The sequence below is a fragment of the Ursus arctos genome, unplaced genomic scaffold (genome assembly GCF_023065955.2).
Source record: "Ursus arctos isolate Adak ecotype North America unplaced genomic scaffold, UrsArc2.0 scaffold_25, whole genome shotgun sequence".
Lineage (NCBI taxonomy): Eukaryota > Metazoa > Chordata > Mammalia > Carnivora > Ursidae > Ursus > Ursus arctos.
Window position 1 is genome coordinate 35,196,955 of NW_026622930.1, and position 12,865 is coordinate 35,209,819.

Below are 12,865 nucleotides of genomic sequence, written 5' to 3' on the forward strand. Positions count from 1 at the left end.
ACCAGGCTCTGGATGTTTTTTAAACATCAAACCTGCGGATAGGGAAGAGAGGTGGGTTGTTCCTGACGTGAAAAATTTACCGGTCCAAATTCCTACCCATTCTTCTGCAAAAGTCTTCAGCAAAGGCCTAAAATACCCAGGAGTAAATGCCAGTGTTGTATCAACTGGACAGAATACGGTTTGGAAGGTTTTATTAAAAAATGTTATATTTGAGCAAAAACTCCAACTGCTTGGGTTCTAAAAAAACGAATTCTACGGTAATACTTCACTCTCGTTTCAAACACAAGGTCATTTGTTAAGGGAACAGGTTTCAGTGTAATCTCAAAGGGCACATCTTATAGGAGAGAAATAGAAAGAGGACCTGGAGGAGAACCCCCCCACCCCACCCCCCCAAATCCAAAGAAGAAGTTCTGCAAAAGTCTTTCTTACATTCACACGTGGATCGCAAAGAGCATCCACTCCAACTGCTTTGGAGTTGAGGATGTTATTTTTGACAGAAGACAGGCAAAATGTTTTCTGACTGAACATGGAAACACAGTTACAACACAGAATAGAAAGGCAAACAAACACTTCAACTTCTCTCAAAAGCGACAAGTGATTATCTCGATCACTCCTTCACAGCTTTCAATACCTTAATCAGCTCTTTTTGTCTGTGGAGGTCCTCATGAAGTTCTGGAAGAGGGTCTCTACTTTGTGCCTTTAAAACTTGCAGCCTGCTTTTCAACTCCTTGATTTTCTTTTCACACTGGTCCCAGGTCTATTCGAAAACAGTATTAAAATCGGTAAGTACTTTGCTTTTTAAGAAGGAATTGTAGAAACAGAATAACTCATTTAATCCACTCCAATAAATGCGTTTTCGTAAACCACAGAAACCCAGTCCCTTGTGAGCGGCCTGGTCTGAAAGCAGAGTGTCTCTGCTGCGGCTTCACGTGTGGCTTTTGCTTCGAAGTATTTCTTCTTTCTTCCCTATATCCTCAATCTACCTAATCGTTTCTATTTCAGTTTTGGGAAAATTCACATTTTTGTGTGTGTGGGGGTTCACATTTAAAAGGCTATTGTTAAGGATTAATTTTGAACACTGACAATCTCAGGCACACACTATACTAGCAGCATAAAGCAAAAGCACTCAACCACTTTTCTTGTCTTCTTTTCTCGCGTCGTCCCTCTGCGCTCTCTTTCTCGAAGTAGCCTGGCTTCAGTGGCCCTTTCACAGTGAAACTTCACTCGACATTTCTCACCACTGATTGCCACCTTCTGCTTAAAGCACTTTACAGTTTACAAAGCCTTCTCAACGTCATTATGTCATTGTAATTATAATAATTTTAGGAGACACACAGGGTCTCACATTTTAAAATGTGGAAACTGAGGCTCAGAGAAAACTGATCGGCCAAAGGACACGCGGTTGGAAGCTCACTAGTCAAGGGACGAACTAAGTACGCAGTCTGCCCCCGACCCCCACCCCCGCAATGCCATTCTTTCACACCAGCTCTCTTCCCTTAACCTTAGATTACTCAGAGAACAGTTGCCTGCATTTCCAAGTTCAGAATGTTTATAATGGATTCATCGGGATAATCTTCTAGGCCTGAGGTTACTAAAAGTAGACAAACGTAAAGTCAAACACTATCTTATTCCTTAGTTCAGTTGATACCGAAACACGCTTGGGTTGGCCCTAGTCTACAGTAATACAGAATTCACAGAAGGGGAGGTCGCTTATCTAGCATTATCAACTCTCTGGAACACAACACAGAGGAAAGTGGAGAGAGGAACAAACCCGAGTCCTTATTTCTTCCTCCAAACCATTAACCACATTTACCACCATGTTTTACAGCCAGGGCAAGTGCTCAACAAATATTTGCTAGTTAATGAATCTCACACAGCCCACATACCAAATAAAATTCAGAAACTTTATTCACAGGAGAGATGTTCAGGCCTAACTCAGCACATATTTATTCTTGACTCAAAAAAACTATCTCTGATAAGCTTGGTTACCTGGTTGCTACACACACAACAGATCAGGAGGGAAACTGGGCTATAAGGAGTAGGTATGCTCAGAGAAACAAAAAACGAAACACAGACCACTTTAAATAACATTTAGAAAAGAAAAGAAAAACAATTAAAACCACAAAATTACTCAGAGAGCAGAGCTGTGTAGGGCCTTAGGTTCAAAGCAGCTCAGAGTCCTTAAGAACCCCTCAGTATATTTTAGCATAACAAAACAATAACTCTTTTCCCAACAATGACACAGAATTTTGGTTCCTAAAAATACAATCATAAATTATCTGGGACATTCGTACACGTGCTTACTCGGAAAAGCACATTCTCTGATAACAGAAGAGGAAGTATCGCTGTGTTTATTTTCATATATTATACCCAAAACCACATGTGGAACATTAGCTTTCTACGTAGGACTTCCATGAAACACGGCTAAGCTTCCTATTTCGTAAAAGTGGATATAAAATAGAACCTCAAGTATTGATATACTTAACGTCGAGCTTTTTCAATGCTCTATTATTATTTTACGTTAAGTAACTGGCATGATTCATGGATTAGTAGGACTCAAGGTCCCTTAGAAAATTCACAGTATTGTGATTTCCTAAAATCATGCCCATTTTTGCACAACAAACAAAAGCTCTACGTACTGCATTCGAATATCCTGAAGAGTAAAGGGTGCGTTTACCTCTATGTTGCTCTGCAACTGTTTCATCACCTCTCCTACTTGGAGCTGCGTGTCCTTCCACTTGTCCCCAAGTTGACCGATTTTCTTGTCAATCAACTCTTCAGTTTCCAGGTTAGCTGTATTCAGTAACTTCTCCCCAGCTTCTAATGTTAGTTCAAAGGTAGTTTGCCGTCTCTGAAAATGAATTTCTTTACTCTAAAAAGAAAAAAATAGTGATTTCCTTAAGCCTCTGATATGATCGAAATGTGATTGTGTGCATTTGTGAATATTCCTTCAGAGCTTTTCCTACTAATAAATGTTAAATTAGATATGAATTAGGCAAATCTGATTAGAATGTGTGCACATGCACGTACACACACAATCACACACACACACGCACACCCACGTGAGGCTAATGTTTTACACTACAACAGACTACACCAAATAATGCGTTCTTAACATAATTTCCAATAGTTGTTAAGAAATAACATTCTTAGTGTAATGATCAGAAGGATAGAGAAATAAAAAGTGTACTTCAAAGAAGAAGGGCCTACAAGATAAATGGATCTAAAAGTATTAAGAAAATAACTGGAGTAGTAGACCTGAACTTAAGAGCAAATACCCATTACCGCTGCGCAAGAGTCAGCTTACTGCTAACCCACAAGAAAGAATGTGCACACTATGCTAAACAGACACAAACGAAGGAGAGAACAAATAAAAAAGGTAAAATACAAAAAATATACACTGAAACTTATCATGGGCACCTAACCATATGCATCAATATGTGCTTTAAAGGGACGGCTCTAATACGGTCCATTTGAATATCATGCTGGTTCTTCTTTAAAGAGACTAAAACTACCTATTTCCACTACAGAAATGAAGTAAAAACTTTTAAACTGACTCCTACTTTTCAAAAGCATTTGGTTTCAGGAGAAAAAATTGAGTTTTTTCCTATTCTAGATATGATTTCCTTCATCTTCAAATTTCTCTAGGGAGACATAACGTAGGCATTTTCCAAAATGGAAAACCAGAAAGACCATCAACAGAGCATTGATTTACGAAGGTATTTCTGAGAATACTTGATATAACCCAACGCAAAGGAGAAAAAGGAGACTGTACTCTCAGGAACAGACACGAATAAGAGAAACTGCAACTCAAGGAATATACCGGCATTCCACCTTGTCTTTCCAGCATCTGGTACTGCTCGACATAGCCAAATAAACAGACATCTATTCGCCGTTTTAAGCTTCTTAAAAGATCTGCTTATCTTCCAGTCTTCCCCAACTTGGTCAACAGCACACTATTCACCAAGACGCTCAAGCCAAAACCCTAGAGCCATCTTGATTGAGATTTTTATTTATCGGCCACATCTAAACCATGCGCAAGTCTTGTAAATTCTATTACAAACATATTCTTTTTTATCTTCACCGTGCTCATCCTCTTCTTATCCATCGTAACAACTATGCAAGACGATAGACATGGCCTCCTAACTGGTTATGGCAGACTGTATTTTTCACAAAATGCCCACAACAATATTCCCAGTCTCTTCTAGAACCCTGCTACTCCCCATCAAGCAGTGGTGCCTCTGTCCCCTTCTGCTGATCTTATGTGAGCACGTGTAATGGCTTTAATTAACAAAGGATGGCAGAAGTGACTTATGTGACTTCTGACGCTAGGTCTAGAAGGCAACACAGCTTCTCCCTCTCTTTCTTGGGACATGTATCTTTGAAGCTATTGAGCTTCTGTGTAAAAGTCTGGCTACCAGAAGGCTTCACATGGGGAGACCACAAGAGAATGAGGCTATCTGAGTATTTCCAGCCGAAGTGCTAGACATGACAGTGAGTGAGCCTTCAGATGAGTCTGGCCCCCACCACCATCTGACTGAATCTTCCTGAGAGACCATAAGCAAGAACCACCTAACTGAGCCCCGTCAGCCCCCAGAACTGAGCGATAATGATCAATGACTGTTGTTACCCTGCAAGAATTACGTAATACCCTGGGATGCCTGCCTCTCCTCTGGCTCCTCTACAATCTACCATCCCTCAGAACAGCCAGACGATCTTCAAAAAGTACAAATAGTATCATGCTGCCCCGTCTTCCGACTGACTCTTCAAAGGCTTTCCTATTACGGCAAGACCATAATCTGGCTTCCACACTTCAAAGTGCTCCTCCCCACCCGCCTCTCAAAGCCACTCCCTACCCCTGCTGACTCACCGGCCCTACTCCACTCACACTAGCCTTCTTTCTGTTCCTCTGCTTTGTGAAGCTTGTTCCCATCTTGGAGACTTTGCGTAAGACATTCCTTTTGTTTGAAAGGCTCTTTCCCCAGATTTTTGCATGGCTGGCTCCTCCTCATCCTTCAAGTTCCAGCTTAAATGTCGTGTTCCTAGAGATCACCCAATCGAAAGTAGCCACCCGGCCCCTCCGTTACTCATCCTGTTTTAATTATCTACATATGCCTTTTCGCAATCTGGTATTTTCTTATTTATGGATTTGTCTGATTCCCCCTCCCCAACCAGACAAATTAGCATTTCCTTGTTTGTTTACTAATTTGTTTGATTGCCTGCCTGAGAGCCAGGCTCTTTTCTCTGTCCACACGGCATGCCCGGCCTTTAGAACAGTGACTGGGACAGAGCAGATACTCAGATGATGGCTAATGACCAGATCAATGAATGAGGAGAGCACAGGATTTCAAAAGGGTGGTATTTCATTTAGCTGTGTCTCTACGGTGAAGAGTGGTTCTATAGCTAAATGGAACATGTTTCAGAAATTGTCAACCAATTACTTTAAACCAACGTGCATCAAACAACTCTCGGACTAAAAACTTTGTTGCGTAGAGCACACTTATCCTGATGAGCACTGAGTAATATATGGAGCCGCTGAATCTCACTATTGTACACCTGAAACCAATATAACACCGTATGTTAACTACACTGGAATTAAAATACAACTTTGTTGCCTAACTGAACCTGCCTTCCCAGAGTAAGCAGGAGTCTCCTTTAAATTAAACTCTGGTGGTCAAGCGATTCACCAGTCAGTACCTGAGAAGCTTGCGTGGTGTGAGTCTGTCACCTCAAACTTCCCCACTCTACCCCCCCTCTCCACTCCACCCCTATCCCCTCAGCCCAAGACAGCCTCACTATTTCGGGATGAATAGAGAAGACTGGGTTTCTGACAGCACCGGGCTGGGGACAAGGCTGGAGACGGTCATGGTGTCCCAGCTGGTCCTCCCCCTGCAGAGCATACACCTGAACCACAACATAAAACCTGAGGCGAAGGAACATCTTCCAAACAGCGACCGCCCTGTAAGTCCTCACAGCGCTACTGTGCACGCACTACCTTCAGCTCACGGATCAGCCTTCTGGTTTGCTGGAGGCTGTAGCAGTCCTGGCTCTTCACTGCAGACAGCAGGTGGCAGGTGTCCGTGAGGAAGCGGAGCAAGTCCTCCACGGAGGTGGTGAAGTACCGCCACTGCCCCACCAGCCCATCGATGTCACTCTTCCTCTGCCGGATGCTCTGGGTGGCGCTCTGCCACTGGTCCTTCAGTTTTGTGAACTTTGAAATAAATTCCGGTCTTGGGAAAAACAAATGGTTAGAGAATCCTGACATCAACGTGTAGAAAAAAATCACTACCAACACATAATAGAAACTCACATCTGCTGTTTACGTGCACAATTTACACGGGGAAAAAAAATTTTCTTAAAATCTGAGTACCATTCAATTTAAATGTGTTGGGAAACTTAGGCAGGGGCAGCACAAGGCATTTAGCAGGAGATAGCTGCACAAGACTTTGTATTTTGCCAGCATGCACAACTGTATCCCTTAAACAAATTTCAGCTTACATCACGCCAAATGCTGTATGCAAAACGGAATACTGAACCAATGGGAAATGATGACCAGGTACCGTGTAACATCATCAATTACCTGAAGCTTGTACTTGACAAAATGTCAGCAATAAAGAACAGGCTTTCCGCCACTACTCACCTCGTTCTTTTCCAGATAAATAACACCCACCACATGATAAATAAGGCCTTTTATTTATTATAGGAAGAGTCATGCTTTGCTGCACTGATCAAATCAAAACTAGTTTATTGTCCCGGAACAAGGACCTAGCCAGAATTTATAACTTCAGAGCTAGGAGAAATGCACACTGTATTTCTTAGTTATGCTCAAAGAAAATTCAGAGGTCTGTGGGTATCGTTGGGGAGGAAAGCAGTAGCTATCATCAGGACACTTAGAGAAGCACTGAAGAGGCCAGGGCGCCCGAGGGCTCTGCCCACCGTATGGACCAGCTGTGCAAGCAGGTTCAGCCGGAGCAAGGGGCTCTGCTCAGCCTGACTGGTGCTGCCCAGTGATGCCAACGCCATGCCTGTAGCCCAGGGAGAAATCCCTTCTCTTACAACTATGTGACACAGCTACCCGCGGGGAAGAGCAACATTTTAAGATTTTATTTATGTGAGAGAGAGAGCAAGGGAGCATTAGCAGGGGGAGGGGCAGAGGGAGAAGCAGACTCCCTGCTGAGCATGGAGCCCAATGCGGGGCTCATCCCAGGACTCCCAGGTCATGACCTGAGCCGAAGGCAGCTGATAACCAACTGAGCCACCCGGGCGCCCCTTAAGAATTATTTTTTTTAAATAGCAAAATGTCATGAGGTTAAAGGTAGAGAGGAAAACACTACAGAAGAATCCTTTGGGGTAAAAACTTCATTAACTGTACTTGGCAAGCGGGTATTTGCAAAGCACTCGTCTACTATCTGCTAATGCCACCCCCCCCCCACACCGTACACAAAAGTGTGACTGACATTTCTACGGCCACACAGCAAGTCCCCACCCTAATAGTTAAGAGACTGGTCCCATGACGGTCTATGAACCGACAAGGCTGCAGGTCACGGAAGGGGTAAAGATCCACGTGGTGGGAGGCCAGCTCCCACTGTGTTACGTTACACACACACCACCACCACCACCACTGTAAGCCACAGACAGCTTACCTCTTCTCTACTTCCGTTGTGTCCAAGAGTTGTAAGCACTGGGTGACATAAGAATCAGCAATTGTCTGGTTTATAGAAACTTCAGCTTCTAACATCTGTATAGGAGTTAAAATAGAAAACATCGGCTTGTAGATTTCTTTTCATGAACCTGGAACTTACATCTCCCATTAAAATCTACGCTCCTAGAGGACACGTGAAAGGATTGATTTTCAAATTATTGGAGCCTCATTGCAAAAAATGCTCAACCATCACATCAACATCACCTGTGGATATAATCTCAGAAGCAAACAGGCCTAATAATAGCTACATCTAATGCCCATTTTTTGGGCATTTACTACTTGTTAGGCACTGTGTAAAACATGTGTGTCTCACTTATTCCTCAACCTTCGGATATAAGTGCTATTATCATACCCATTCAAAGACAAGGAAACTAAGATATAAAGAGGTCTGGTAATTTAATCAAGATCATTCAGGGAGTTTAGGTTCATTGGAAGACATTAATGCAACAATACAGACTTAGATCAGTCACGTTAAAAATTACAGTGACCTTATCACGCATACTTTCAAAATGCAGTATCTGCCTATAACCACCAAGAGTATTTCCAAATGTCCGTCAGCACAAGTGTAGGGAACTTCCTCTGTCCAATCATTAATGTTGCAATTATGATTATACCAGGTGCTTCAGTATTTTAGAGAATTATTTAGTGAAAATGCAAAGAGGAAGTTGCAGTATTTTAGCTGGCTCTTCGTATGTTTGCACTCTATGGAAGCAAAGTTGTGCTAGAAGTTTCCACCTACTGCAGAAAATCTAGGAGCTCTCTCGTTAATAAAATAGAGCACTAAAACAAAATGTTAAAATTTATGAAACGTGTAAGAATTTTACAATCAATTGACATATATTTGGTATCTGGGATTGACAGATTTAAAATAAAATACAATGAGCATCTTTCCCCGACTCCTGCCCCAGGGTGAGGTTACAAAGCTCTGGAGAGCAAAGGTTTACCTCGTATGTTTTCTGCTGCTCCAGGAGAGCTGGGAGGCTGTCGGCAACATTCACCTTGAGTGTCTCTTCTATCTTCTCCAAAAGCTGGACCCATTTTTCACAGCAATAAAGAAACTTTTCATTCAATCCAATTCCCTGAAGCTCACTACAAAGGTTTATAAATGAACAAATCAGAGTCATAAAACAATGACATTGCCGAGCTCAAGCTGTTAATTTTAGCTGCCCTGGAACGGAATGGTAGGGATGGGACCCTCTGACCTGCAGCGTTCCAGGGCAGTTGCTGTGGCCCGAATCCACCGCCGGTTCACGTTTTGCAATGTCTTTACGGCTATGTCACTAAGTGGGAGCTTGAGGCTTACTTCATTCAAATGTTCAACATCAGGTGATTGGGCTGTCATTGCCAGCACATGGTTCTATTAAAAAAAATTACATTTCAGGTTTCTGGAGGTCAATAAGATATCTAGATGATGAAAAGGCCTCAGAGATCCTGCAGACCATCCTTATCTCAAAAATGAGGGAAAACTGGGTCCTAAATAGGTAAATGACTAGCCCACAAATGGCCAGTTCGTATTAGAGCTGGACCTGAACCCTGATCTCCCAATCTTGTGGCTTTTCTAGAACAGGTGCACACATGGTCAACACCTGAACGGCCCAGGAAATAGAAAATTATGTCAGATATTTTTCTTTAAGGAAGATGGAAATGAGTTGTTTTTTTTTTTAAAGGACCCATTTAGGACCTTCAAAAGTCCCATGCATTCTGCCAACAATTTGACTTTCAACAGATTACGCAGTTTACCTACAAATTTAATGAAAATTTAGTCCTTAAAATACCCCTAGTAAAGCATGGTACTTAAACATCCCCATTTTGATAGAACATGAAATCACAAGAAAGCAAACTCAGCAAAATGTTATTTTTAAAATATTCCAGGGACAGCATCTAGGTCAACGATACGTTAAGCAAAGGTCCTTCCCAACATCCATGCTATCACGACAGAACTCTGCCATAGTACTCTAGGTCAGGGTCAGCAAATTTTTTCTGTAAAGGGCTAGATCATAAATACTGTAGCTTCTATGGGCCATATGATCTCTGTTATAACTATTCAGCTCTGCCCCTGCAGCACGAAAACTCCCATAGACAATTAATAGATAGAAGGGCATGACCGTGTGCCAATAACACTTTATACAAACAGGTGGAAGACAAGATTTGGACAGTGTTCGACAGTTAGCGGACTCTTAATATGCGTTACAGATAACGGTCCTTAGGAGTTTGGAGGATCCAGAATTCTTTAATTTATGTTACTTGCACTAATTTAATAAAGAAAGAAAAACTACAGAATTCATTTAATAGGCTATTTTGATCTTCAGCTAAGCAGAAAAATTCAATTAATCACGAAAGTCAATTCCTAGATTATTCTAGTTCGATGAAGCTCATTAGAAAAGATATCAAAAAATTTTAAATCTACTAAATGTACTGTGGCATATTACTAAAAATAGATCGCTACGTTGTCGTACTTTTCTAGGCCTTAGGGCAGATAAAGCCAAGAATGAATGGCATATAAATAACCGTGCTCGAGTGAAGATACAGATTCTGTAACTCCAGTCATTAGGCTATTTTTTTCCTATGGTGAGTCTAAACCCTAAGGAAACACAAATATTGGTAATACCAGGAATAAGTCAGGGTTGGCTTCTTTCTCTTGATGGTTGAGTTTATCCAAATTCTCTTCTTCATGCACAATGAGACCTTTTAAAGATTCCAACTGGTCCCCAAAATCCTTGAACTGTGACAGAACAAACTAGAACAAGAGAAATTTTCATTAGAAATAATTTTCATGTGCATATATAACAGAATTAAGCATAGTCTTGGAAGCTGATCAACCCGCAGCTCGTTACTATCTTGACTATTCAGAGATGAATATTCAGAAGACTCCTTGTTTTTACTTTGTGCCTCTGGCAAAGCACCGAGCCTTCAGGGATGACTGATCACCTGCTTGAGGGGGTATACAAAGGAGGGTTAGTGAGTACTCTACTCCCTCAGTCTTGCTAGTTGAACGTTCTATTCTGATTGATACTGAGATGTGACACTGGAGCTCTATGGCCTTTATGCTTTTCGACAGCTCATGCACTAAAGTGTTTTCAAAAAGTGAATAAAGAGTAGAACAGCTGGTTAGCTTTAAGCAGCTACTTCTCGGACTCAAGTACCCCATCTGGAGATCCAGGTAACCCTGAGATCTGAAGTATAAGGAATCTAATAGCTCACTTCTTAAGCTAACACGTTCAATGAAGAACACGTTTGTTCAAGATCTGCCCATGGCCCATGTGATTGAACAGACATGTGTGGGAAACTCTGTGGTTTCCCTGGGAGCAGTCCCTTAAGCACTAAAAACTATTACTTCATAGGATATAAGGAATGGAGGGTAGCTTGCAAATGTCCAGGATTACGACTTGAATGGAAAAATGAGATGAACCTCAAATTCATTAGCCTTCATGAGCAGCATCTTTTCCAAGTAAGAAGCCCTCTGGAGGGAGTGCAGTTGTTTGGAGAGGGGCACGTGGGCGCTGGCCTCCGGGAGCTGCGGAAGTCGATCCAGGAGAGTGGAATTCTGGAGAAGGTCTTCTTTGGTCTTCTGTACATCACGCTGCAGCTCCTGGAGAAGACACAGTGGTCAGAAAACATTTCCTCCTCCTACCATAACACAAATTCCCATCCCTGCTCCTCCATCAGTATCTAGGAGAATTTCTGCCCTAAAATTGCAGGTGTGGCTTTTTGTGACTGTTTGTTTTAAAGAGCTGAAAAAGCTAAGCTTTCGTTGTATGATGCACATCACTGGGGACCTTCTGAAACATGTCAGAGCTAAAACTGACAACCAATCAACAGAGCAGGGGCTGCCAGTGTACAGAAACTGGAGACCACGCGGGCAGATTCCTCTGTTTCATGGTTCTGATCGTCGAACAGCTTTAAGGCTGTTTTATGAATCAGTGCAACTCTGTCCTGTGTCTGAGATTTTATGACAGAAATGGATTCATTTGCAGAGACTGTAGAATCTCATTAATCAAGTTGACTTTGGGCCACTCTATAAATACTGTGTATGTGAAATTTGTTTCTTAAAACAACAGATCAGGTAGAAATTGATCTGAAACAGAGATCACATTTGTGTTATCAACTAAGTTAATTCTTTTTGATTTGACCTATAGTATCAGAAAGTACACAATGCCTCTGGTCACCTGGTTTAAAACTAGAGAGTATTCACTCCCTGGGCACTCATTATTACAAGAGGATAAAATTATACAACTCTTAAATATAGTCTAAAAATCTTTATACCCACGGGAAAGCCATGTTAATGTGGTATGAGTCCATGATTATTTCTAAAGCAAAATTAGATATGCAGATGAGTGCACAGATGGGTATCTCAACTATCTGAGACCTTGTATGAGGCTTTTGCTTTAGAGATCTACCTGCTAGAATGAAAGGGGAAACTTGGAGCGAGGTGCTGTCAGGTGCCCTTGAGCTAGCTACCTGCTGCCTAGACCTCGCCTCTGAGCCGCCACCTGGCCCTCCCAACCTTGGACATCCCAGACTTGTTCGTGTCCTACGTGGGGTGCTCATGAACCTGTTCTGACCCACTTCTTTGTCCCTGTGGTCTGTCTAGTCCCCGGGGCATGGCCCTATCTGCCGGGCTGTCTTGGCCTTGGTTTTCCCAATGGGCTCTGTGACCACCTTTACATCCTGCAGGGCTGGGGTCAGGATCTCTGCCAGGTTGTTTCCAGACATGTTGATGTTTTCAAGCTGTTGGTACTTTGCTTCCTGCTGCGCCAGCCTTGCTGCGGCTTCCGTGTGAGCACTGTTATAGGCCTTCCAGAGCTGCAGCAGACTCTGGGCCTTCTGCAACTGGTCTGCGAGGTCTTGGTTTACCTGGGTCCACCTGGCAGAACAACACGAACAACAGGACCCTCAGACCATCCTTCCCATTGTAGCAAAAGCACACTGCACACATTCTACCCGTAAGTCAATAGCAGATGGACTGTTAAGAAGACACAAATGCCGTTTATATGAATGCATCGCCATTATATAAACAGAAGTCCAAACTAGGATATTTCATTGACTTTATAATTCTCAACAAAAACTACCAACTTTGTGCTTGGCAAGATCTATTATATTACGAATGTCTGTTAGATAAAGGTAGAAAAGTGTTGAACTGCATGCCTGATGAAAACTTTCCCA

General features: G+C 42.3%; 1 protein-coding gene across 4 annotated transcripts in view; it reads right to left on the bottom strand.

The window, feature by feature from the left end:
• The window catches only part of SYNE2 (spectrin repeat containing nuclear envelope protein 2), a 308,022-nt gene that overhangs the window by 44,175 nt on the left and 250,982 nt on the right, over positions 1–12,865 (bottom strand). For all 4 annotated transcript variants that reach the window (XM_026486841.4, XM_044379732.3, XM_048220054.2 and 1 more), the window contains 9 exons: positions 12,362–12,566; positions 11,112–11,291; positions 10,311–10,439; positions 8,905–9,059; positions 8,647–8,791; positions 7,644–7,738; positions 5,996–6,230; positions 2,678–2,872; positions 632–757 (listed from right to left, as the gene is read on the bottom strand). In XM_026486841.4, the coding sequence (XP_026342626.2) occupies positions 632–757; positions 2,678–2,872; positions 5,996–6,230; positions 7,644–7,738; positions 8,647–8,791; positions 8,905–9,059; positions 10,311–10,439; positions 11,112–11,291; positions 12,362–12,566 (1,465 nt within the window). The remainder of the gene's footprint in view (positions 1–631; positions 758–2,677; positions 2,873–5,995; positions 6,231–7,643; positions 7,739–8,646; positions 8,792–8,904; positions 9,060–10,310; positions 10,440–11,111; positions 11,292–12,361; positions 12,567–12,865) is intronic.